The 25,697-nt window shown below is 36.4% G+C and overlaps 3 protein-coding genes and 1 long non-coding RNA gene across 11 annotated transcripts; 2 read left to right on the forward strand and 2 right to left on the reverse strand.

Moving 5' to 3' along the window:
• Nucleotides 1-21: 21 nt before the first annotated feature.
• LOC147513281 (2-isopropylmalate synthase A-like) lies at nt 22-6,273 on the reverse strand. Its single transcript, XM_086596303.1, has 12 exons — nt 5,526-6,273; nt 5,215-5,428; nt 5,053-5,133; nt 3,861-3,953; nt 3,697-3,783; nt 3,462-3,562; nt 2,219-2,252; nt 2,065-2,139; nt 1,697-1,780; nt 1,465-1,599; nt 542-687; nt 22-449 (listed from the first exon to the last, which is right to left on the reverse strand). The coding sequence occupies exons 1-12, from the start codon at nt 6,170-6,172 to the stop codon at nt 323-325; spliced, it is 1,824 nt and encodes a 607-aa protein (XP_086452429.1). The 5' UTR covers nt 6,173-6,273; the 3' UTR covers nt 22-322.
• An 893-nt stretch (nt 6,274-7,166) lies between these two features.
• On the forward strand, nt 7,167-11,659 carry LOC147513282 (uridine/cytidine kinase UKL1, chloroplastic). The gene is made up of 12 exons (XM_086596304.1): nt 7,167-7,755; nt 7,822-7,940; nt 8,023-8,119; nt 8,267-8,346; nt 8,559-8,753; nt 8,946-9,029; nt 9,112-9,172; nt 9,883-9,943; nt 10,287-10,380; nt 10,475-10,547; nt 11,218-11,300; nt 11,386-11,659. Exons 1-12 carry the CDS (start codon nt 7,638-7,640, stop codon nt 11,530-11,532), a joined length of 1,212 nt encoding a protein of 403 aa, XP_086452430.1. The 5' UTR covers nt 7,167-7,637; the 3' UTR covers nt 11,533-11,659.
• Nucleotides 11,660-13,250: 1,591 nt separating this feature from the next.
• LOC147513283 (uncharacterized) lies at nt 13,251-14,337 on the forward strand. Its single transcript, XR_015215376.1, has 2 exons — nt 13,251-13,500; nt 13,613-14,337. It is a non-coding gene; the product is annotated as an uncharacterized LOC147513283 (long non-coding RNA).
• A 1,026-nt stretch (nt 14,338-15,363) lies between these two features.
• Nucleotides 15,364-24,971, reverse strand: LOC147513284 (uncharacterized). Of its 8 annotated transcripts, none has more exons than XR_015215377.1 (10): nt 24,364-24,971; nt 24,104-24,292; nt 23,271-23,363; nt 22,985-23,167; nt 22,794-22,896; nt 21,800-21,985; nt 18,993-21,460; nt 18,215-18,296; nt 16,115-16,719; nt 15,364-15,924 (listed from the first exon to the last, which is right to left on the reverse strand). XR_015215377.1 is itself a non-coding variant. In XM_086596308.1 (10 exons), the coding sequence occupies exons 1-10, from the start codon at nt 24,622-24,624 to the stop codon at nt 15,780-15,782; spliced, it is 4,080 nt and encodes a 1,359-aa protein (XP_086452434.1). In that variant the 5' UTR covers nt 24,625-24,766; the 3' UTR covers nt 15,364-15,779. The 8 variants fall into 8 exon arrangements, 5 of the variants coding, with proteins under 5 accessions (XP_086452434.1, XP_086452431.1, XP_086452432.1 ...); XR_015215379.1 differs by having other exon boundaries at nt 18,215-18,328; XR_015215378.1 differs by having other exon boundaries at nt 15,364-15,945; nt 18,215-18,328.
• Nucleotides 24,972-25,697: the final 726 nt, after the last annotated feature.

Below are 25,697 nucleotides of genomic sequence, written 5' to 3' on the forward strand. Positions count from 1 at the left end.
TAACTTTTGACGCTATACGAGTTTACAAAAGCGAAAACTTACTAAAAAAAAGTGGTGTTATTAGTAAAACAGTAACAGCTCAATCATCTAAGCCACTCTAGGAAGTACAAACAGTAAAAGCCCAAACAGAAAAGCTATGTTCATACTTCACAAGATATAACTAAAATTTGGAATATGTTACAATTACAAAAGCAAAGGGACTAAGGAGGACAAAGACAATGATAGACTCTGTACTTTTAACATGTCTTCAAAGCCAAGCTGCATGTTGCCTGGAGTATGTTGTTTTGGTAAGCAAAACAATGAATCATGAGTCATGACATCTCTAAGCAGTTACTTCAGAACTCTCTGGAGAGACCTTGGATGTTCTTGAGAAACCAAACATCTTGTTAAGCGCACTAACATAGGCTCGAACGCTGGAGACAACAATATCCATTCCTGCCCCAGTTCCACTGTCAAGGACAAACAATTATAAAAATGGGAGGAAAATGCTATTACCTTAACATAAATGATAAAAACAGAGAAAGACATCAATATTCCGCACCTGAACGTCCGATTAATGGTTTGTCCACTAATAGCATGAGTAGATGTATGGCTATTCTCTCCAACAATTACAACCCTTGTGGAGGCTATTGCATCAATGCCTTCCGTGACTGAGTTCATGGAGTACTCAAGAAGAGACACCGATACCTACAAGGGGAACAACGCGTATTTGATTGCTAAATTCAGACAAGCTACACAACTGGTAAGAGCTAAAACAAAATTTGCCAAATGAAAATGAGCCAAGAAGGCTGAGCAAACCAACTAAAACAGAAAAGTTCTCAACAGCCCTAACTTAACCCCATGAAAATGCTCCATCTAAATGGGTGTTCACTTTTCAAATACGACCATTCCTGATGAATAACTCCACTAAGGCAATAGAAAATTCTTCAAATATAGCCTCTGGCAAAGCTAAATGTAATTGTATTAGACTAGGCTTCAGATCAAGTATTTGGGAATTTTTCAGTAGTGTAGGGTAGCGGTATAGCACAATGACAGTTATACGCTGGCATTAATGGTAGCGGAAGGATATGATAGAACTGCATCCTTTTTGTACAACAAATGAAAATGAAAAACTAGCTTTTTAATGGTAGTATATATTATTTGTAAAGAAAAAGTTTGTTAAGCATAGTAGATTTAATATAAAAATGCAGAAAATGGAGTCCCCTAAACTCCTTAAAAGCTTTGGAGAAGTAATTAATACAATTTTCAGTTTCCTTTTTCTCTTTTGTGTGCATGTGTGTGTATTTTTTCTATCATCTTTGATATAATATTCATATGAATGCACAGTGGACTTGTCCTGCTTGTATTTACTACGAGTGACTACTCTCAACTAACATATTAATGTTATTTACTACGAGTAACTACTCTGGACTAATATAAAAATGGATTAAAAGAAACCTTTTACTTTTTCAAAATTACACAAACCTTGACAATCTGATCTATGGCTTTGTAAGCTGCATCGACTGGACCTGTTCCAACTGAACAAGCAATATGCTCCACTCCATCTATACCAATAAGTTTCACAGTTGCTGTAGAAAGACCAAGAGTCCCACATGTAACCTGTGTTGTGACTTGTGAGTATTAGATGTAAAAAAGCTTAAAAAGGCTATCCAGAAAGAAGCAGGAACTAGAAAGACAGTAAAACAATGTGGAATACCTGCAGATCACCAAGAGACCAAATGGCCTGTGGCTGGAAAATTTCATCTGATATCAATGCTTCTATGTCGCCATCAGAAAGATGCTGCAAAAATAAACTTTTCTTAGGATAGTAATGTCCAGTAACGGTAGTGCCAACCCACAAGTGCCAGGAGGCAATGATGCATGCGGTTTGCAGTTTGCACTAAACCCTTAACTACATCCTGGGAGGAGATTGTAAAGTAAACACCAACTTCTTATCAGAGACAATGCTCCAAACTTTCCCCAATTTAGGACTAGCACCAAATCCACATAGTATTACTACTACACAGGCAAAGTTTACAAACAGATGCAAACAAATAACCAAATTGTATCAAGACATCTACTCACTTTTTTCTTCTCAGCCACTGCTTTGAAACGCCAAAAGACGTCATCAAGATCCTTGCCATCTAATTCATAACCAAGCTAGAAAACAAAAAAAACACAAAATTGGAGAAAGGAACCTCAAAAATTGTCAATGGAGAAAGTATAGGAATAATCATACCTCCAAGAGTCGAGATCTTAGAGCATGCCGTCCACTGTACCAAAAAGGAACAACAATATGTTACGTTACAGTTTACCTCTTTTTTATTTTGGGTTAATTAGACCACCACCACCACCCCCACCCACCCACCCAAATTATATACTGGTTTAGGCTAAACCCCCTATTGTTTAAATAATTAGCCTTAAATACCCATTTTGTTGCAAAATGGTTGGCATTTCAATTATTTCCAAAACTGCCCTTATTTGACCCTTCCATCTTCTTCCCCAATCACTCAACCTCCCAAACCCCAACTTGATTCCACAATACAATCACAACCGAAATCCCATAACCCCAACACCAGTAACATACTAAACCTTAGGTAAACCCAAGGATACTCAATTTCAACCTCCAAATACTCAATTCTTCTAAACCTTAGTCCAAAACAAATTGGATTGAGTGGGTTTGACTAAAAATTAAAACCTTCTGTTCCAAGAGAGCTCACAATATAGTTTCAACATTTTACCAAGTAGGTATCGTTTCAAATTCTTGGTACTTGGGTTATAATTTTGTATAGATATGGCAGTGATAATGTAACAAAAATGGAGTAGGAGAGTGATTGGGAAAAAACATAATGGGGGGAAGTTCTGGAATTAAATGAAACATCAACCAACATGGGTATTTAAGTCTAATGATTTAAATAATAGGGGATTTAATCTAAATTGGTACATATTTTAGAGAGTTTAGTCTAATTAACCCAATTATTTTTATCGTTAAGGTATTTTAGTAATGCTAATCCCAAAACCCCCTGCCCTGGTGAAGGTGGGAATTGAACCCAAGACCTTGGAGCCCAACTCCCAATGCTTGACCAGTGGCTACTGGCCACATCCAAAATGAATATGGTTCAGCGCTAGAACTCCCCTTCTCAAAGGAATCATAAACATGGTTGTTCATATCTAAAATCCTACACCTTCAAAGTTCAAAACAAGCAAAACAAATAAAAAGGTATTACAGGGTCATGCTTAAGGTTGTTCAGATCGTATATCTTACACCTTCAAAGTTCAAAACGAGTAACCCAAATAAAAAGGTATTACAGGGTCATGCTTACATGATTTATATTCAGAATATTCCAAAAATGTTGCAAATTGACAGAAGTGTTTTAATTCATATAATTTTAAGTCCAAATACTTGATTATGGGCTTATGGTGGAAATACAATTTCAATCAGCCAAGGAAGCACATAAGATGAAAAACTAAAAGGTGCATACCTAAGTTTTCCAAGGACAATGCCAGAGTCATTAGATCGTGATAATCCAATATCTTCAGGAGACATGATTTCGTAAGTACCTTTGAATTTTAGCATTCCGTCCTACAAAATAATGGACATATACAATTTAATATAAAGTTTAAGTGGGATTAAAGCACTAATTATGAACTAAGAAGAGCAGAACATAAGGACTTGAGCATCAAGTAAATAGTAATAAATATAGATAAAATAACAACCTGATGAATACCACTTTCATGGGCGAAAGCATTCGCTCCAACAATCGCCTTGTGCGGCTGGACATGCAACCCTGTGAACTCAGCAACCTGGAAACAAAAATCATCTAATGAGAAAATCAGATAGCCACAAATAACAAAGGTAACCGAAGATGAATTCACAATACCATCTTGCTGGCCATAACAATATGTCTAGTGTTAACCCCAGTGTGAAGCCCTCCAAGTAGTTCCTTCCCACGACATCTTATAGCCATCACAACCTACACAAAACAGTAAGAGAACCTTCAATTTTTCGGCAGTAAAAGAAAAAGTCCTAATTACTTATTAAACTGAAACGAAAAACCATAGAGAGAAAAAGTTTGAAAAGCATAATAGCTCGTTGAAAATCTAAGAAAATAATAATTACCCTTGTAGGTTCTACAGCATATTTTAAATGGATTGTGTACTTAACAATTAACTTGGAATTGATGTCTCAAAAATAAAATAAAAATAAAAATAACTTGGAAGAACTTTAAGAGCCAAATACAATGTCTCAACATCTACGACATAAAGGGATTGATGACATGAATGGATGAACAAGAGTTTCACCATTAATTGCTGCCTACGTACCTTGACAAACAGGGATCAAGGCTTTGATAGTTTCTCAAATAACAAGTTAACAGGTTATCTACGAAACACGCTAACCAGTTTATAAAGATCGTGCATGAACGGAAGAATTCCAATCTAATTGTGGACTCCCTATGTGTCACGGATTTCAAGATAAATCATATACCAGGTATGACAGGCTTGTCACACTCTAGTTGGATGTCAATTGTCAGCATAAGAATAGTCCATGTGTGGAAACAGTATTTCACACCCACAAGAAGCATCATTATCACATGTGTATGTTGGCAGCTTCAGATAGCTGTGAAAAGTAAGAACGATTTTCTTGGTGTTTGCTATTTATCTTAATTCTAATTAGCCTTAATAGTTTTGTGTTGGGTCTCCTCAGCCATTGAAACTTTGTTGACTTTTTTCTACAAAACTCATATTCGTGCTTAACTTATCAATTTACGCTTACACATTTGTTCCTTAGCAGATGCAAATACTATTTTTGTCATTCGATGTATGTAAATGTTAATTTATAACAAAATAAAAAACAATGTGGCACACGGAAGAATTTATAGTGACAAGCAAGTAGACTTATATAAGTAATGTTTCTAACAATACAAAATGATGTGAACAAGAGATAGCCAATACCTTTACAAAACTACTACCACTAAACCAGCATATCATATTCAAATTTAAAGTTATTTTATGACCTATCATATTTCTTGATATACAGCTCGTAACACAAGCATAAGAAAAAGAACTTCATACCTCCTCCAAAGAAGCATTTCCCGCTCTCTCTCCAATCCCATTGATAGTTACTTCTAACTGCCTTGCACCTGCATATGCCCCCTAAATTAAGATGACCCAATAAGTAAGTTCACTTCAATTTTTCTTATCAAACACTACTTCTCACAACAAATAATAACATACCGCAATCGTATTGGCAGTGGAAAGTCCAAGGTCGTTCTGACAATGTGTCGATATTATCACATTATCTATTCCAGGGGTATTCAACTTAATATCGGCAATCAATTTCCCAAATTCAGTAGGTAAAGTATAACCAACAGTATCAGGAATGTTAAGAGTGGTCGCTCCTGCCTTAATAACTGCCTCAAGAACCTCATAAAGGTACTCTCTATCAGACCTGATACAACAATGAAATCCGCATATACACATCACTAGTCACTAGTCACTAGTCACTAAATAGTAAAATGTCAGTAAATAATAATTAAAAATCGAACCTTCCGGCATCTTCAGGACTAAATTCGACATCATTACAACCCAAACTCCTAGCATATCCAACCATCTCCTTAGCAATAGCAATAACTTCCTCTCTCGACTTCCTCAACTTGTACTTCAAATGAATCTCACTCGTCGCAATAAAAGTATGAATCCTAGGCCTCTTGGCATACTTAACAGCTTCCCAAGCAGCATCAATATCAGCTTTATTACATCTAGCAAGACCACAAATAACAGGAACATGCCCATCATCATCAATAGCATTACCGACCTCTCTGGCAATAATCTTAACAGCTTCAAGATCATCATTCGATGAAGCAGGAAATCCAGCTTCAATTATATCAACCCCGAGTTTCGAAAGCTGACGTGCCACATCTAGTTTTTCTTTACTAGTCATTGTTGCTCCCGGGGATTGTTCACCGTCACGTAATGTAGTGTCGAAGATTCTGACATAGTTTGGGTCGGGTATTTTGTTTGGAATGTATTCGGGTCGGGTTTGAGAGAGAGAACACTTTATGGATTTGTTATAGGACAACTTTGATGATTTGGAGAATAATAAAAGAGGGCTGGTTGGGTTTAAGGAAGTTGGTATTTTTGATGATGGGGTTGTGGGAGAGAAAGTAGGGTGGTTTAAGAAGAGAGTGGCCATTTTAGATGGAAAATACGAGGAAACAACTTTGGTAGTATATTCAGAGGTTCACTACACAAGTGGGATTTGCTGACTGTGTTGTCTAATCCAACTTCGGGTTCGAATTGGGCCGTCAGAATTTCTGTGTGGGTTTTTATGTCATGTGGTTATCACTTTATTGGAGTCACGGTATTGATGTGTTTATTCAGACATGTACTTTTCACTCTTTTAGGCTTTTTAGCACACACATTCACGAGTTACGGTTTATAGCATTCCTAAACTATTCAAATACTGCTATCCATATGTCGAATGACAATTATGTGTTTACTGTTCACATTGTTCTCAAATTTGGTTTTGGATTGTGTTTTCTTTAAGTATCAATTTGAATTGTTTTGTTGTTGTGAAATAGTGGAGGAAATTGAAAACTAGTCTTAAGTTTCTCATACTCGGGAATTGATTGTTGCTGAAACAATTTCATTTGTTTACTAGTTGTTGGGTTCCACTTCTCAACAAAATAAAAGCAAATCCTGGAAAAATGGGTTGATCATTGAGATAGAAGATGTTAACTAGATTTTCTTGAAAATTTTAGGACTTGTAAACATGAGCAAAGTTTGGAGAGTATAAATTGTAATGGAACTGGAACTATAATGAATCAAATTTTGTAGCTGATGGGTTCGCAAATTATGTTTCCCATCAAACTAGCAACCAGCAATGCATTGTAAACCCACGAGCACATCACCCTAAACTACCTGATCAGCTCACTTATTTAGCTGCTTTATGTTATTTCTGGTGAATGAAGCCACCATCTTTTGTTGTAAATAATGTATCTTATAATTTGCAAGATATATGTATTGAGAGATTCACGAGCTATTAATAATAAAATGTTATCTTTAGTAAAAAAAAAAAAAAGTATATCAACGTCACAAATATTTTCTAATTGAAAATGAACAAACTAATACAAAATGATCACGCCTCTTGAAATTATTTAGTGTCATTCTAGAAATAAAAGGCATTTCCCATGCACCTCTTTACTTACTATTACAGAATTACAATTTATTTTTCTTTAGCTGTTGGACTTATTAAGATGGAGCAACAGAGCTATTCATGTTAAAGTTTGGTCAAATCGAGTCGGTCGATGTGTCAAAAAATGTCCACGTAAAATCTACGCAGCAATAATAACAGAGAGTGGCTATATAAAGAAGCAAGTGAGCACCTGGTTTTGGTCTCAAGATCCAATCGAGAAAAATGGATTTAATGGAAACAGCATCGGGGGCACACTTTTCAGGTCTACGTCTCGATTCAGGAAAACAACTAGTGTCATCATCCACACCTTCTTCTCCCCACACGCCTTCTTCTTCACTTCTTTCTTTCTAATAATAATAATAATAATAATAATGCCACGCCATCATCACCCGATAAAAACAGACAACCCTTCGTGATTGGTGTTTGTGGTGGCACGGCGTCGGGTAAAACGACTGTTTGTGACATGATTATTCAACAACTTCACGACCATCGTGTCGTTCTTGTTAATCAGGATTCTTTTTATCGGGGCTTAACTGCTGAGGAAGCTGAGCATGTTCAAGAGTATAATTTTGATCATCCCGGTATGATTTATATATTAATTTTTATTAATTTCAGTTATATGGACAATAATATTGTTTTTGGGATAGATGCTTTTGATACTGAGCAACTTTTGGAGTGTGTTGAAAAGTTTAAATCTGGACAAACTGTTCAAGTTCCTATTTACGATTTCAAAAATCATCGTCGTTGTTCTGAAACTTTTCGACAGGTATGTATGTATGTATGTTGAAGTTAATTCATAGTGTGGAGAAAGTTTAAATTACCAACCTTTGTTCTTTATAATACTCCAGGTAAATGCATCTGATGTCATTATTCTAGAGGGGATTTTGATTTTTCATGACCAACGGGTTCGCAACTTGATGAATATGAAGATATTTGTTGACACTGGTAAATTACTGGTATCTCGACATACTCATTGTATATTAAATAAGGTTTATGGGACTCATATTTCAATTATTTTTCATGTCAAGTTTTATGTGTTCACCTTATTCATGTCAAGGTTTCTGTGACTCATGTTCTGTTTATTGGATTTAGATGCTGATGTGAGGCTTTCTCGTAGAATAAGGCGTGACACCGTTGAGAGGAGTAGAGATGTGAACTCTGTCCTTGAACAGGCAAGTAGGATTTCCTACACCATGTATATCATTTTTTTGGACTCGATAAAATTCACAAAGAAAAGAGAGAAAAATTTCAAGCACGCTAGGTAGGGAAGTTCTTTGCTTGACTATCACCAATTTTATAGTCTAAATGCTTTTTGAAGATCTTATATCCAAGCATACTACCTCAAAATGGATATTACCTTATAGCCATTTTCTTAACTGTGCAGTATGCTAAGTTTGTAAAGCCAGCTTTTGATGATTTTATCCTGCCTTCAAAGAAGTATGCTGATGTGATTATTCCTCGGGGAGGTGATAATCACGTTGCTGTTGATTTAATTGTACAACATATTCGCACAAAGCTTGGTCAGCATGATCTGTGCAAAATCTACCCCAATGTATATGTCATACAATCAACATTCCAGGTACCTTGTTTTTTACTGATTGGTTTTGTCCCCTAATGTTTCAGCTGTATGTTTTTTGTTTCACTCAAGGGGCACAAGCTCTGTGTTCTTTGGTTGCCCAGTCCACATGTAAACAGAGCCATGTCAGTCATTCCCCATTTGTGATTTGTTATTCCTATGCACTTGTGCTCATACTGAAGACTGTTGTGACAGATAAGAGGGATGCACACGCTAATAAGAGACCGAGAAATAACAAAGCACGATTTTGTCTTCTATTCAGATCGTCTTATTCGTCTGGTAATTTCTGCAAATCCTCTCTTCCTTCTTTTACGTACAAAATCACCAGTTTCCTAATGTTAACATATAAATTACATGTCAGGTTGTGGAGCATGGTCTTGGTCATTTACCATTTACAGAAAAGCAAGTAACGACTCCTACAGGTTTGTCGAGGAAAATAATTAGCATTGCTTTGTCATGCTGTTATCTTGTGGTCAAGCCCAGAACATTATCTTTTGTTATAGTTATTAATTTTCCTTCTAATTCATGATAATGCAGCATGGAAGGTAAACCCCTAACTCCTCTCCACATTATGAGAGTGGAATTTATACCTAGGAGATTGTGAACAACCACCCAAGGCCTGACCTTAATCACTGATTACATTCCCTCCAACTCCGGTAGTAAAATATCGCATCCAGAAAACATTTCATCGGGGAAAAGAAGGCCTCAGTGAATACTTTCCCTTAACTCAATCAGACCAAATTTAATGGCCTTGGAAGATTATTTAGGGAAGGGACAGAGAAATGCGAGATGGATCAGTATTGGAAAGCACTTCGTGCTTAACCCAATTTTGATCTCTCATGGTGTTCTGTTCCTCTCGTGTACCTTTTAAATCTGCCTTGTGTTTCTCCCGATTTTCAGGGAGTCAAGCATCAAATGCACCCTTGCAGAAAAATTCTTCTGGCAAGTGAAGTGTGTAGATTTGTAATGGTTGTAGCCCACTAACTTTAATATGGCAATAGACACTCTTCTAGTCCATCCACCTCATTTGACTCTCTCACACATCCTAAGTTTGTTTTCTTTGCATATTGTGCCTAATAAGTTACTTTTAACTCTCTTGGCATCATTCCAATCCATGTTATTTTTTCTCCAGGATCAGTTTATACAGGAGTTGACTTTTGCAAGAAATTGTGTGGAGTATCCATTGTTCGAAGGTGAGCCATAAATATTCATTTATTTTTCGTTTGTTGCCCTATTGGAATATATTTTGTCAAGTTTTGTGGTCCCACACGAATTCTTTTATAAGCCGTACTGATGCTCAGTTCTGTAATAACTGGTCTCTTATTTAAAGTATTTTAGTTGTAAACAACAAATTGTTTTGAGTACCCCAAAGTTGGAGCTTTTAAGCTAAGCCAAAAAGTATTTTGTAAGCAATCTGAATTTAAACCTATTTGGTATTTTCTTTTGCCTGGAAACCTCTATTTGATATTATTTATTTGATATTCGGATAGGTCGAAAAAATTGAAATGATTGAACACTGATTTTCCAATCTTGCAGTGGTGAAAGCATGGAAAATGCTTTGCGTGCTTGCTGCAAAGGAATTAAAATTGGGAAAATACTGATCCACCGAGAGGGAGACAATGGCAAGCAGGTCACTTTTTGCAAAGCCATTTTGTTACTTTCTTTTTGTTTATTGAAAGGTTTCCTAACCTGTATATTTCTCACAATTTAGTACCCTCAAACAGCTAATATATGAGAAACTACCTAAAGATATTTCCGAACGGCATGTCTTGCTTCTAGATCCAGTTCTTGCTACAGGTATGCAATTGGTTTGTGATGTCTTTGCTTGTTATGTACATAGATTTGCAGCACGGGTCCCTTTTACAAAATTTGATCTTTGATTTCTAGAATAAACCTGAGAATATGGTCACTCACTCTGAGCTTAGTGCAGTTACTCTATATGCTAGGCCTATACGGGTAGGAAGTAGGATGATAGAGACTGCATATTGAATTCATAATCAATTGATATCTTTATTCAAAATCATTTTTGCACTCTGTTGTCTAATTTGCTACTTCTCTTCTTTTTCTCTAGTTTTAATGCATCATGTTGATTTGTGTTCATTGGCATAATTTTATTTTCATATCTGAGAAGTAATGTTAGGGTAGTAGTTGGTGCCTGCTTCTTTGGTGGACTATATTATAATGACATTTTGTTTACCGACAAAAGACTGATTTATATAAGGATTGAATTGTATTGTTACTCGCGTTGCATCTGCAAAATGTTATTTCAAAACAAAGTATTCAGAGTATGAGTGTTTGACCAAGCACCATAACACTATCCCAGACCATGTCATGTGTTGTGGGCAGGTCATATTGCTTTTTTCTGGTGTCCAAACTTTCTTAAATTTACAACTACAGTTAGTATTGATATAGATTTCTATCCTCTGGGTTCCCTCAGAAAATATTATATACTGTGGTTTTTTTCTAGGTAACTCTGCTGGCCAAGCAATTGAGCTTCTCATACAGAAAGGAGTCCCAGAGTCTCACATTATATTCCTCAACCTAATCTCTGTGAGTGTCTGAATTTGGTATTGTCCGCGGCTGAGCATGTCCTGGTTTACTCAGACATTTTTTGTTTTGTTTTCTTTAATTTTAGGCACCCGAAGGAATTCATTGTGTTTGCAAACGGTTCCCCTCATTGAAAATTGTGACATCTGAAATTGACGCTGCATTGAATGAAGAATTCCGTGTAATACCTGGAATGGGAGAGTTTGGTGATCGCTACTTTGGCACTGATGACTGATTGTGGCAATGAACTAGTGGCGTCATTCCCTTGTTAAACCTAGAAAACAGTATGGAAACACATTTCTAATTTTTTATTTTTTCTCATTATTCGATATTCAGAAGCAATCGAGTACACCATTACTTCATATCATTCCAAAGTATCTTTAAATATTTGGAAAGTGCTCGGAGTTTTCCTGTTTTTTCTCATATCAGAGTGTTCCATAATCGTGTACAATGCATAAGTAAAATTGTAGAATGCTTTATACAGCTCTATGGAACAGTATGATGTAAACAACTACCGTGTTTTGTGAGGGGTCAACAGGTTTAAAATACTAGCTGTGTATATAGCATCTAACAGGTACCTTGCAGCAACGTTTTTTTGCCAAAATGTAATTTGTGAGTTGTGACCGCTCCCAATTAAAGGAACAATGTAAAGAAAATACCTATCTTGTTGTCAGAACAATAAAGTATATTCCTTGTTTTCTTCGAAACTCCTTCATAAGTTGCTCTGCAGTACCTGAGATTGAGGTCTGATTAACTATTGCTAAGAAAGACTTGTCTATCTCATCCAGATTGAGTTGAATATTTGAATATTTAGCTGTTTGAGCAAATGTGATTAAGGGACTGGAGACATGCGAAAGTTTGAGTGATTTCAGTCACGGTTTTTATGTGTTTATGCAGTCATTGGCTTTCCACCCTTTTAGAATACATTCAGAAGTTGTGATTTTTGTATTTGATTTGCACCCTAGTTTGTGGAATGTATAAATAAAGAACTAATGGTCTTGTGTCAAACGACTGGGTGGTGACAAATTATGTGTTATGTGTTTGCATATTTCTTAAATTGAGTTCGGATTGTGTTTTCTTAGGTACTGTTCGTTTTGTTATCATGAGATAGTGGAGGAAACTAAAAATTAGTTTTAAATCAGTCTTACGAAGAATGTTAGAATTTATTGTTGATGAAACTATTTCATTGGCTTAGTAGTTATTAGTCTACCATTCTAGGCAATAGAGAAACAAATCTACAGTTTTATCGTAATCAGACAAACATATTCACATGGTAATGGAGTTGGTAATTGAGTGGGAGAAGATGGTCAGGAATTTCCCTATCATTGTGGGGTTTGTTTATTTGGTTATTTGTTATATTATTAAGTTTTGTATTATCATCCCATTTTAACAATAAAATTTGACATTAGCTTTAATAAACATGCTTTTACAGTTTTGCCCCTGTCCTTTTTATATATTGACAATTTTACTCTTTATTTTTTATTATTGTTTTGCCCTTTACTTTTTTTAACTGTTTTATCTAACTGTTTTATCCCCGTTTTTTTACTATATTGAAAATTTTATCCCTATTTTTTAAAAAGTAAAATCTAGAGTGAGGTATACCTGTACTCTCGAATTTGGGCTCTCCAATGACCAAAGTGAAATGACCAAAGTGCGTGTGTACTGCCCCACAGAGTCTTAAATCAAGAGCTGAGCATCCAGGGCACCGGTGCAGCAGGAGTACTCTAGAATTATCATAAAAAAAAAGCACAAACTGCGTGCTTCTATCTAGTTATTTTTAAGAAACATGAGCCGCGTGAAATTTTGAGTTTAGTTTGGCTTCCGTGTCAAACTTGCGGATAGTACTGTATAAAGCTAAGATGCATCATCGCATCAAGCCCTCCTGTTGTATTCATAATGTGCGCACCGTTGACTTTCGTCAAATTGAGTCGGTCAAATTATGTCATTCACTCTCCTCGTAAAATCACACGATAAGAGAACAAGTCCCAGCACTCGCAACAAAAACAACTAGTGTCATCATCCACACTCATCACCCGATAAAAACAGACAACCTTTCGTCATTGGTGTTTGTGACATGATTATTCAACAACTTCACGACCATTGTGTCGTTCTTGTTAACCAGGATTCTTTTTAGAGGGGATTTTGATTTTTCATGACCAACGAGTTCGCAACTTGATGAATATGAAGATGTTTGTTGACGCAGGTAAATTATTGGGCATCTTGTCCTAGTTCTGTTTCCTCTTTAAGAAAAACGAAAATCTACTCATTGTCTAAATGGATATGTACCTTATATAGCTGTTCTCCTAATTGTGCAGTATACAAAATTTGTAAAGCCTGCTTTTGATGATTTTATTCTGCCATCGATGTGATCATTCCTAGCGGAGGTGATAATGACGTTGCTATTGATTTAATTGTACAACATATCCGCACAAAGCTTGGTCAGCATGATCTGTGTAAAATCTACCCCAATGTAAATATCATACAATCAACATTCCTGAATGTGTTTGTCCTGTTCTTTGGTTGCCCAGTTCAAATGTAAACAGAGTCATGTCAGTCATTCCCCATTTGTGATTTGATATTCCTATGCACTTGTGCTCATACTGAAGACTCTTGTGACAGATAAGAGGGATGCAGACACTATTTAATTACATATTTACATGCCAGGTTGTTGAGCATGGTCCTGGTCATTTACTATTTACAGAAAAACAAGTAACGACTCCTACAGGTTTGTTGAGGAAAGTAATTTGCATTGCTTTGTCATGATGTTTTCTTGTGGTCGCATACCGTCTGAAATTGTAACTAAATATCCTGTTGAATACTTGTTTTTGGTTTTCAGACTATTAATTCACACTCACTCCCTTAAAGCACAAAGCACACAACACATCGTGTGAAAAGGACTTGTTTCCACTTTTCTGCTCCCTCAACAGTTCTACTTACCTTCAATTTTATACCACCAGTCCTAAAAGTATCAACCATGCATGCCGATATCAGTGATCCTGGGGCCCAGAAAGGTTATAACACCAAAACACAACTTTGATTCAGACTAATTGCTGTCCCAGATGAGCTAATCCATCTCCAATAATTTTTGCTGTCCCAGATCAGCTAAATCCCATATCCAACTCAAAGCAAGTTGCTCTCCGGAAACTGACGGCAGATTTCAAGCAACAGGTTATATTTACCAAGGCCCAAAATATCAATATCGATCAATATATCGGTGTACCCAAAAACCGATATATATCAAATATATCGGATATATCTATTATTTTGGTGACAATCCCAAACTATTTAAAATATCAAAAATATTAGATATATTGGACATATAATATCAGAAATATCAAAAATATATCAGAAATATATTAGAAATATCGGATTTATATTAAAAAATGGTCAAAATATCAACCGATATATATTGTAAATATCATATATATCAATTATATTAGCGATATAAAGTTTTATATAAGAAATTCCGATATATATCGGAAAAAAGAGTTCTATATTTGGTGAATATATATCAAAAATATCAATATCGGTGTACCAAAATACCAATATATATCAACAATATATCAAATATATATCCGCGATATTTTGGTCCATGATATTTACAAGTTGTACAACAGAACAGAAACAAGCAGTAGAGCGAACACAGATTTGTTCACTGCCCAATGGAATTCATGTGATTTTTTACCTCCCTTACAATAATAGCCAAATTGTAATAGCCAAATTGACTTCGAAGCTTTGCAAAGCGAAGCTGACCCTCTTACATGGCACCTGTGACGTAAGAAAGGATAAACCAAACATGCTTTTGTTAACTTTGGATTTCTTCAAGACCTGCTCTCTCGCATTCCATTCAAACGATACACGATACACTGTATAATACTATAATAGTATGTGCACAGCGTATTAATTTTGATCACTGACTGCATTTACCTTTTAACTACCACAGAACTGTTGATCCGTCTAAGTGATATTTTACATGCTACACTGCTACTATGTACTAGTCTATAAGGTAACACCATCAATAAATAAAGAAAATAAACTTACTCCCTCGGATAAAAAAGCTCCAGGATTGAAAATCTCCATTTGTCAATTAAAATAACGAACTCTATGTAGTATGGAAGTTAGACTTAAGTTTCATCTATGACAATACTACTTTACATTCAACTTAAAGTGTCAGACCTAACATACGGGTACTGGCTCCGAATCCTATCACTATATTTAAAAGATAAAAGCTACAAAAAGAACATTTTTGCATCAAAAGAAAACCATAGATCGCTTCCCTGAAAAGATCCCGAGACAATGACTGGAATTACAAATGCAGAACTCCAAAAGGCTCAAGGATAAGAACTAAGGTATCCATCTTTCTTGTGAAACCATTCGCAAAACGGGTATAGGTTAAAACCTGACTGTAGTGTACATACAAGGATTATCCACTTACTTGAGTGACATACAGAAATCACTGGCACAAGAGATTCAGATCACCTTTTAAGAGTTAGATGAAAATAGGAAGGTCTGATAATGGGATAATCTGCTGTTAAAACTGTTGGCATCACCATTTCCACTGTGCCTAGGGGAGGCTAGAGGTGGGAAATCTTCATCTTTCATCTGATAATTCCTCTGGCCCACTAATCTGGAAAATAATCAAATCCCCCTGTTAAATACAAGAAAACCATCACAAGCAAACCCAATTGAGATTACTGTCATAATATATAAGTTATCAAAGTAAATCATGTATAGAAAAATATATGAACAATTCATACACATTTATCATATTGAATTTATGGACAACATTTTAATTTTGAATACTAGCAAAAAATTACCTTTGAAATTGAGGAGAACAAGGTTGATCAGGTGAAGAAATTGCCGAACCTCCACGAAACATTTGTTGCTCGTAGACACCCCTTCCTGGACTGTCTTCACCATTCGGTGGAGTTTCATTCACACCTGACATCTGCACTGGCCCAAGAGACCCAAATTCAACCTGCTCGCCACTCAAACCATAACCAACATTTTGGTCGTAGGAGTATAACATAACAACAGAGGGGACACCAGGTCCAGTTGGTGGCATACCATTGGAGTTCAGCATTTGATATGGATACAAACCACAAACACCATTAGAAGAATCAGTATTAGAGGAGTTTGAGGAACTGAATGGGCCATTTTGTGTGTGGTATGCGGACAAGGACTCGTGCCTAAATGAATCCCATGGTTTGTTGGCTCTGTTCTCATTTGATGTACCCCGGTCGGTCCTTAAGCTTGCCTTATCAACTTGACTTCGACCATTATGGCGCCCCGAATATCGTGATTTTGAAGTAATACTCCAGTTCCCTTCTCCTTTGTCACCAAGATGGTCATTGTGGTCATGACTGTAGTTCCCTCTGTGATTTTTAGTACCAGAAGACGGTCTATCCCTCAAAGGAACTTTCTGAAAATTGAAAACAGTAATCAGCTTTCCATACTTAAATTTCACTCAGTTCCAAATGCAAGTAACATTCAAAGTTTATTGATGAGAGAATATTGAACGCTAGTGTTAGCGAGAAAGTCCAAAACACAGGTGCAACAAACACAGACAACTCCAGATAACTCCAGGAATGATGCTATGCCTGCACAGAGCACATTGGACATTCCGACACACCGCAATTGGTGTTCTAATTTTCTTTTTCTTTTTGTTTTACTAATTGGTAAAAAGTGGATATACTCTATGAACTGTCTACGAAACTGCAGGATGGGGTATCCTACATGCATCAAGAGAATCAAGGAAAATCAACATATCAAACAATCAAAGATTGGGCATATCAAATTTTCGCATGACAAAAGTCCAATAGTGAGTCCTATATAAACACAAAACACCACAGGTTGAGTCCCTCCACTAATTGGTAAAAAGTGGATATACTCTATGAACTGTCTAAGAAACTGCAGGATGGGGTATCCTACATGCATCAAGAGAATCAAGGAAAATCAACATATCAAACAATCAAAGATTGGGCATATCAAATTTTCGCATGACAAAAGTCCAATAGTGAGTCCTATATAAACACAAAACACCACAGGTTGAGTCCCTCCACTCCTACCATCGCCCAGTGTGTCACAATTCCTTTAATTGGAATAGCTACGTCCACTATCCTTATGCTCTGTTGTAACAATGTCTTTTGTTCCTCTCCAGCCAACAGCCCCACACAACTCCAAGATTACTAAATGATAGCCGACTTCGAAGTTTTGGCAAGAATGGGTTATTTTCCACCAGATCAATCAATTTTGCTCCCTTCTCCCAAGTACTCAGGGATTCAACCCCTTACCAAACTTCCTATTACTTATCTTTGGAAATGTAAGATCCCATCTCAAGTGTCTTTCTATATGTGGCGTGATGCATGAGAACAGATACTTACCATGGATAAAATTATTTGAAGAAAGACAATTATTTTTAGTTTTTGCATAGGGATAGTCTAGGGAGGCTTGTGTAGGGTATTTGGCTGGAGAACAGCATAGCAGTAAGCATACTAATGATAGAGCGATTTCAATAGAGGAGATAATCATTTCAACCAAAGAACTTAATTCCCATTGGTCATAGATATGGGAAGAATAGTGTGATACTCCTTTTGGTGAATTTGCATTCAGATGGGAGTCGCTGATGGGCTGTGCTAAGCAAGTTTTAGCATATTTACTTTTACACTAAATTGATATTGTATTATTTATGTAAAGATATCTCGTCAACCTTGTATTCTTTCTTTTTCATATATAATAATATGTCTCTATCTATACCAATAAGAAAAAAAATAAAAAATAAAAAAATAAACAAGTCAAAAATTTCATCAGTGTTATACTATTATTCTATTTAATGTAGTGTGGATGACAAGATGAAAGTTTTATTTACGAATTATTAATAAATGAACATAGAAATGATTTCACTGTTATTTCCTCACCCGTGTCATAGCTTTTCAACATTTTTGTATCTCTGAATCTGTTTCGGACACAGCACATGTGTCTGTGTCCCTGCTTCCTAGACTACAAAACGACCCTATGTCAGTGATTGACTTCTGCAAAATATCCATGAACATGGACAAAGTAAGGAATGACCCGTTGTAAGAAATAACTCATTCTAGTGACATAAGCATACGAGGACAAAACCCAAAAAACTTTTAATGTACCAACCATTTCTTGCTACTTGCAGATTGAACTGAGAGTGATTAATATATAGTTACATACTCTTATGGTGCAGAATAATCAGCAACTGTGTAGTTCTGGGTCTGATTGAATCATTGTAGTGATAATAAGTAAATCATTTCTGTGAACGCCACTTCACAAAGAAAACTTGATACCGAGAAAACAGTCAGGTAACAAGTTAGTGGGTTACATATATTAACATGCAAATCAAGAAAAAGGGCTCTCCCATGTCAATATCAGTGGCCAAATTCAGCATTTCATTTCCAGCAACCCAGAAGAGATTTTATCACATGGAGATCAACTCATCTGCGCAATAATTGTGACCGTGTGGGAATATGGTCTATCTATTTAAAACCAACAGAACAGGAACTACATCTTGATAAGCTAGGATATGAGCCAGGCAACATCTTTACAGTGCACGTATAGAAATGTTTGCACACTTCAAGCACAATGCACCTATTTTTGCATAAGTAAATAAATGAAAACTATTCCAGATTAAAATTAAAATCAGCCACAAAGGTGATCTCCTTAACATACCGTATTTGGAAGATATGTCCCAGTCCCACCACGATATCTAGGGGTTTCGTCACCATAATGCTGATAAACACCTGCCGGCCTACTAGAGCCAGGCTGGAGAGGTGTAACAGGAATGAGTCGAGGCCCATAACCCATTTGCGGAGTGAAGTGGTTCACATTAGACAAAAGAGGTCTTCCCGGACCCTCCCAAGGGAAATGTCCCTGCATATACATTGGTGGTACCGCAACAGGTGAATGATAAACAAAGGGCCCATGCGGCCGTGGATTTTGACAAAAACGACCATATTGCAGATTTTTCAAATGGCTGGTGAAATCACTATGCAGAATATCAGTTTTGTGCTCTTCCAAAGGCTCCACAGGAAGCCCATTCGACATAGTAGTAGCACCTAAATCAAAGAACTCTGTGGATTCAGTACTCTGATCAGGTTGGTATATAAGACTTCTCTCCACTCTCTCTTCCTTACCACACTGGCTAGAGGATCCTTCAGAGTCTTCCGTCTCAGTAGGATAGTTATATATTAAGAACGGAACTGGTGGTCCTGTAGGGTAAAATGCAAAAGGTACCACCCCAGAACTATCCATTGCCCTATGCCGTAAATGTGAACCTACTAACATCGGAGTAATGGGTAACATAGATTCCGACCCACTCACCTGTGCTGAGTCATAGCTAGGTATCTGGCGGCTTTGGCTGTGTTGTGAAGCCACACATGTGTGCCCTGTACTTGTTTCTGTCACTTCAGTGCCCATGGTTGAAAGAGGAATCCATTCTCTAATGTCATCATCTGTACGTGATGAACCATGATCAACTGATGCACCCTCATATTGCCAGCCACTCTTACCTTTCCCCAACACAGTAGATGATGCAGGAGAAGGAGTTGTTCTCCTTCCACGCTTGTCCCTCGTTGACCTAGAGACATTCACAGATGATCCATCCCATGAACTTTCAGAAGATGCTTTGCTTCTTGAAGAACTAGTATGTGATGTGGCTAAAGATCTCATATTAGCACTTACTTCAGTGGAGTAAGCCTCATTTCCTCTGTTGTTGTCATAACGACAGGGTTCATCTTGGTCTTCTCTTACCAATCCTCTGTTTTCTTTGGCAAATTTACGGTGATCTCTCATGAAAGAACTTCCAGAGAATGGGACTGTAGTTGAATGTTTCTTGTCCTCGAATTGCATATACTGGATATGTCCATTAACATCACTGAAAGTTCTGGTAGAAACTGTATCATCTTCATTCCAGAAATCCTGGTCACCATGCTCTTGATTCACTTCTGACAATTCTGGATCCACACTATCTGGGCCAACCTTTTCTTCAGGATTTGATGTCAGTCCCATGCCAGGGAAATAATGGGATAACGGTGATGATATTAAACCTTGAGGAATATGTACATTTGTGCCCCAATGAGGGTCAACAAGGGGAATACTTGAGGGAACCATTCCCGACAGGTTTCTCTGTGAATAACCAATTGAAGCAAGAAGGGAAGGTGGTATGGGAAAAGGTAAGCGAGGGGCACCGATATTCATTGGCATCTGAACTTGTCCACTGTAACCATGGACACCAGAAGATGCCATCAAGTTCACACGGTCCTGCTCTTCCTGATGCATCTCCATTGTCTCAGAAAATGAAGGAGGCCCCTCGCCAAGTCTATTCAAGCCAGATTCATCACAATTATTTAAAGCACTATTAGAGTCTGCAGAAGTATCAATACTGAGATGAGATGAGCTATGTCTCAATGATGATGGATCATTGGTTGACGATCTGGCATTACAACTGCCAGAAACTTCAGAGCCCCAGTTCTTCTTCCCACCACTATGACCTTGCCTAACAGACTCATTGTGATCTTTCCCTGTTACTGTTGCCCTGTTACGCCTTCCTCGGGATGAACTCTCAGTGGAAGTGTCCAAAAGCTCTGGACTAGAACGCGTCCTCGCAAATGGATATCTTTCCTGAGTATCATTCACCAAGTATTCTGGTCTGGAACTTCTCCGACCCTTCTCAATATGCAAACTTTTGTTAGAGCTAATATTCCAGACCACTTGATCAGAGACCCTCGAGCCGGTCAAGTTGCCGTTACTTTTCTGGCCCTGAGTATGAGAAACAGAAGACATATTACTCTTTCTAGATATGCTTTCTGAGGTGTGGGTGCCACGCTGATGGGCTATACCAAGGAAGGCATGGTTCCCCTCAGTCTCAGATTCTTGACTAGTACAGTTCTCATTCTTTTTTTTGCTGCTTACAATATTCTTGAGATTCCTAGGCTTATTGGGGAGATCTGAATTTAACTGACGCAAGGGACGCAGACCAGCACTACGAGCATCAGGACGGTTGCCACTGCCATGTCTTTCCCATGTGTTCATGAAGAACTGATTAATTTCAGGAATGATATCCTCTTTCGGACAATCAAGTAACCTGGCCAGTCTTTTAGCTCCAAATGCAAAGGCACTACGAATTCTAAAGAAATTACCTGGAAAAAGTGCAAGGTAAAATATTAATGATTTTGGAAAATGAGAAAAAGAATGCCACAAAGAATCACCAGCCACCTAAAAACTTCATATACAACATATACTTTCATATTACATGTAATCGGATATATTGTAATTGCTACATTTTGTTATTGATAAAAATAGCGCAGCAATTACATCAATACCCTATACCCACTTCCCTATATCAATTATCCTAAACAGTTTCTAATGTACAAAATGACTCGTGTACGGATATTACAGCCGAAAATAAATGACAGCTGTCTTGCAGTCGATATTTAATTTAAGAACAATAAGAAGTAAAGTAGTTTAGAATCCGATACCTTTACTAACACTGCGTCCAAGGTTGTTGTTTGTACGCAATGGATCAATAACATTAAAATGCTTAGAAACAAATGGTTGGCCTTGATTTTCTTGGCCACCAGGGAAAACGGCGTATGCTGAGCTACAGCCGTCAAGAAATTTTCTGTTGAGTAGTAATTCTCCACTATCCTTTCGAGGTGATTCAGCTGTACGGCATTTTCCAGAGAAAGTAAATTAGTGGGCAAATAAATACATAGTATGACAAGAATTAAGCTTATCCAAAATCCTAATTTCAAAATTAAACATATCAATGATCTCTTACGTGTCTAATATTATCCACTATGTACTGTTTGAAGTGGAAAAAAAAAACATATGCCCACAAGCTAGTACTGTTTAAATGATACTAAATCTCACCTCAAGGTGAGGCAGTGGGTTAAGTCACTGAGGTGTGCGCCTTGAATCCTTAATGGTAATATGATATAAACCAAAGATTATGCTCACAGATTGGCGGCATACATGTCAATTCATACTCCTCAAGGTTATAATACCTTACCTTCTATATCTCAAGAGCAAATTTTACAATTTTGAAGAAAGCGATGGAAGAATTGTTGACTTAATTGTGGCAACTTTCTAGCCACATAGCAAGGACACTCTTTACTTACATTTTAGTTAGTTGGACTATTTTGTAATTTGTATTTCTCCTTATGTACTACAATTTTTAACTCCGTTTTTGCACAGCACAAACAGTTTAATCAGAAAGGTAGTACGATGAAGAGTATGACATGACGTGGCCCTCGAAATAAAAAGGAGATTAGTTAAACCTTCCAAACTATTTCTCATTCCTCTTTTCAATAAAGAAATCCCTGCTGAGATTCTATATATTCATATATTTTCTCTTGTTGTTAAGCAGTAGATTCTAAAGTTATTCATATATTTTCTCAGTAACTCTCAGATTAGCATTGAGCCATGAATTAGAAGAAAAAAAAAGAAGCTTATTTATGTATCTATCTTTACCCGTCATATCCGGAAGTGACCTGATAGGTACTGGACCCCAGAGGCTAACACAAAAGTTTTCCCAATCGAAGTTACTGAAGAACTCCAGAAAACGATAAAGAACCTGTATATGTACAAAATAGTTAAGGTGCAAGATCAAGCAACATGGTTTGCAGGAAACATAATGACTTGAAATGTGTGATAAATATTACCTCAAGTGGTCCAGCAAAGGACTTGTTATATACATGGAAAATGTATAGAACCAGTGTTTCAAGAGCATATGTTGAAATAAGTCCATGATGAGCACCCAATATACGACTTTCATAATAACACCATGCCTTAATTAGTATGATGCTGCGCTTGAAAAGATGATTTTGGTTTATCTTATGATCGACCTATACATATGAGAACTATTGGTTAGAAAATTCATACAATAAAAATGCAGCTAACTTTTTTTTGCTTCAGATTTAGTGCAAGATGCTCATGTCAGCAGCTCACCTCCTCAAGGAAACATAGAGTACACAGACCACCTAGTTGGTTAAAAGATATGTCTACGACAATGTTTTCTACAAGGCATTTGATTATCTTCACCTGTAAACAGAGAAAAAGTTAGTAGAGACCTACTTATGTATATCTTATCGTAGAGTAATTACATCCAAAAGTAAGGCAATGCGTAAAAATTCACAATTATCTCCTGAATAGTAAACCAACTCTACTTTTAGATAAACCAAACAGAACAAATAAAGTAATACAGTATGGCAAGCCCAGTGCTACATGTGGAGGGAGGGGGTAAGAGGATAGTGATTCGACCTCCAGTAAAACTCAGTGACTCCTCTGAGGGTGATCTCTCTATCATTGAGACCAACTTCACATAAAATCAAACCACTTGTAAACTTCAAAGCTTTGATATTTTCATCAACATCTGATGCTCCTTTTGTGTGTGTTCTCTAGTACTCCCACACAAATAGTACTTTCTTGGTTTCGTACCCATAGAGATTTTTTATTAATAAGTAAAATATCTTTATTTTGATATAGATACAGTAGCAGTTACCTCAAGACCAGACTACAAAAGCCAAATGAAAAAAGAAAACCCCAAAAACATAATACTGAAAGGACTACAGACAACAACTATTTGAAAAAACACAAACAATCGCTCCATATCCAATAACAACTGCTAATTATATTATCTTCCAAACTGTGTCCAGCTCAGTTTCGTCACATGTGAGAAGTTATAATTGTATAACAAAAGCTCCAGGCTTCTAGAAACACAATGTCTGCAAAGAATACAGCTGAATATAACTATTGGGGAACGACAAAAAAATAATACATACTTCTGCCTGAATGTACTGAACCTCTTTCACATGAAATTCAGCAGTCTCACTCTTCTCTTCATTCTCAAGCATAATGCGAACATCATTAGCCCATGTGTCCTTTAAACTCTGATTGTCGCTAAAAGTTGTCAGATCAATGTCCCCATCTGGTAAGTAGGTTTTCAAAGGCACAGATCCAAAGGTAAAAACCTGCAAATAAAGATGTAAGAATCGAAAACTATAAACGAATATTGTATTGATTAAGTAAAGCTATAGTATACCTGACAAGAGAAGCATTTAGTGATAAGGCGTTGGACGTAATCAGCAACAGCATTCCTAAGTTGTTCAGAAGGCTGGTTTGGCTGAATACGACAAATGAGCTCTTCAGTTCTCTCTTCAGCAATACACCATCTGTTTCTATCAACAACTCCTCCACCAGTCATATGATGATAACCACCTTCCTCCTCCTCCTCTTCTTCTTCTTCTTCATTATTATCTATTAATCCATTCGGCATAAATAAGTTACCCTCGTGATCTTCCATACCACCACCAAAAAAAATACTAACCCGTTCTAATTTACACACAATTTTTTTTTTACAAATTTACACGCAACATTTGTACAACTGCAGATGAAGGTGGAATTAAATCAATGTCGACGAATTTTAATTAATCTAACAAATGAAAAGAAAGTTTGATTGAGATAAAGGAAACCCTAGAGAGAGAGAGAGAAAAAAAAGGAGAGGTTGATAAATTCGATTGAGAGATAAACTGGTTTTATGGATCGGGTTGGAAAATTAGGGTTCAGATTTTTTATTATTATTATAATAATTTATTATGTTGTTGAGAGAGAGAGGGCAAATAAAAACCAACGGAAGAAAAAACGAAAAAGAGAAAACAGAGATGGGGAGAAAATGGGCTTTTTAAAGAGGGGTGGGAATTACCTGGGTTCTGATTTGTTTTTTGTTTTTTAACATTTGGGTTTGTTCTTTGGCTGTGCTAATATCTCCGCCGGGCCGATTAATCGCGTATTTTTTGTAAACTGATTAGTTTTTACTGATTTTTTAATTTTTTTCACTTAACCGATTTTGATGACCAATTTCTCATTAAACCGAAAAAAAAATTATTTAAAATATCGATTCTCCATCTCAAAAAATATGTAAAATTAACTGTATTAATAATAATATAACCAAATCAATATACAAAGCCAAAAATTTACTTATTTTTCTCTTTTAATGAAAATTAAATATACAAATTGTTGTATTATCTCTCTAATAAATATTATCGCTTCTCAATCTCCTTATTCTTTTAAATATTTAATATAATTTTTATGTTTGACATATATGTAATATTCCAAAATTATGATTATGAGAATTTGATATTTTTTATTATATTTCGAATCACTGTTTAGAAATATTTGATATGATTATATTATTATATATTTTGAAAACGTAAAATATATACCTCCAATAACCGATTAATCACATATCACATATCGCTCTTCGACCGATTAATTTCGAAAACCAATTTTAACTGCACTTAAATCTATGGGTCTTATTATTTTAGTTGGAATGGTTGCTTAAAGTAGTCGGAGTGGAATCTTTCTAAATTTAGTGAT

Source organism: Coptis chinensis, chromosome 3 (genome assembly GCF_015680905.1).
Source record: "Coptis chinensis isolate HL-2020 chromosome 3, ASM1568090v1, whole genome shotgun sequence".
Taxonomy (NCBI): Eukaryota; Viridiplantae; Streptophyta; class Magnoliopsida; order Ranunculales; family Ranunculaceae; genus Coptis; species Coptis chinensis.

Excerpts from the sequence above, each read along its gene's own strand:
- LOC147513281 (XM_086596303.1), bottom strand. The coding sequence starts at position 6,172 with ATGGCCACTCTCTTCTTAAACCACCCTACTTTCTCTCCCACAACCCCA. Across the intron at positions 1,600-1,696 it reads GGTCTCTTGGTGATCTGCAG|GTTACATGTGGGACTCTTGG; the intron begins GTATTCCACATT and ends GTCACAACACAG. Across the intron at positions 688-1,464 it reads CCATAGATCAGATTGTCAAG|GTATCGGTGTCTCTTCTTGA; the intron begins GTTTGTGTAATT and ends TTCCCCTTGTAG.
- LOC147513282 (XM_086596304.1), top strand. The coding sequence starts at position 7,638 with ATGATTATTCAACAACTTCACGACCATCGTGTCGTTCTTGTTAATCAG. Across the intron at positions 8,347-8,558 it reads TGAACTCTGTCCTTGAACAG|TATGCTAAGTTTGTAAAGCC; the intron begins GCAAGTAGGATT and ends TTAACTGTGCAG. Across the intron at positions 9,944-10,286 it reads GGAGTATCCATTGTTCGAAG|TGGTGAAAGCATGGAAAATG; the intron begins GTGAGCCATAAA and ends CCAATCTTGCAG.
- LOC147513284 (XM_086596305.1), bottom strand. The coding sequence starts at position 24,624 with ATGGAAGATCACGAGGGTAACTTATTTATGCCGAATGGATTAATAGAT. Across the intron at positions 21,461-21,799 it reads TGGACGCAGTGTTAGTAAAG|GTAATTTCTTTAGAATTCGT; the intron begins GTATCGGATTCT and ends CACTTTTTCCAG. Across the intron at positions 16,720-18,992 it reads GGACATATCTTCCAAATACG|AAAGTTCCTTTGAGGGATAG; the intron begins GTATGTTAAGGA and ends TTCAATTTTCAG.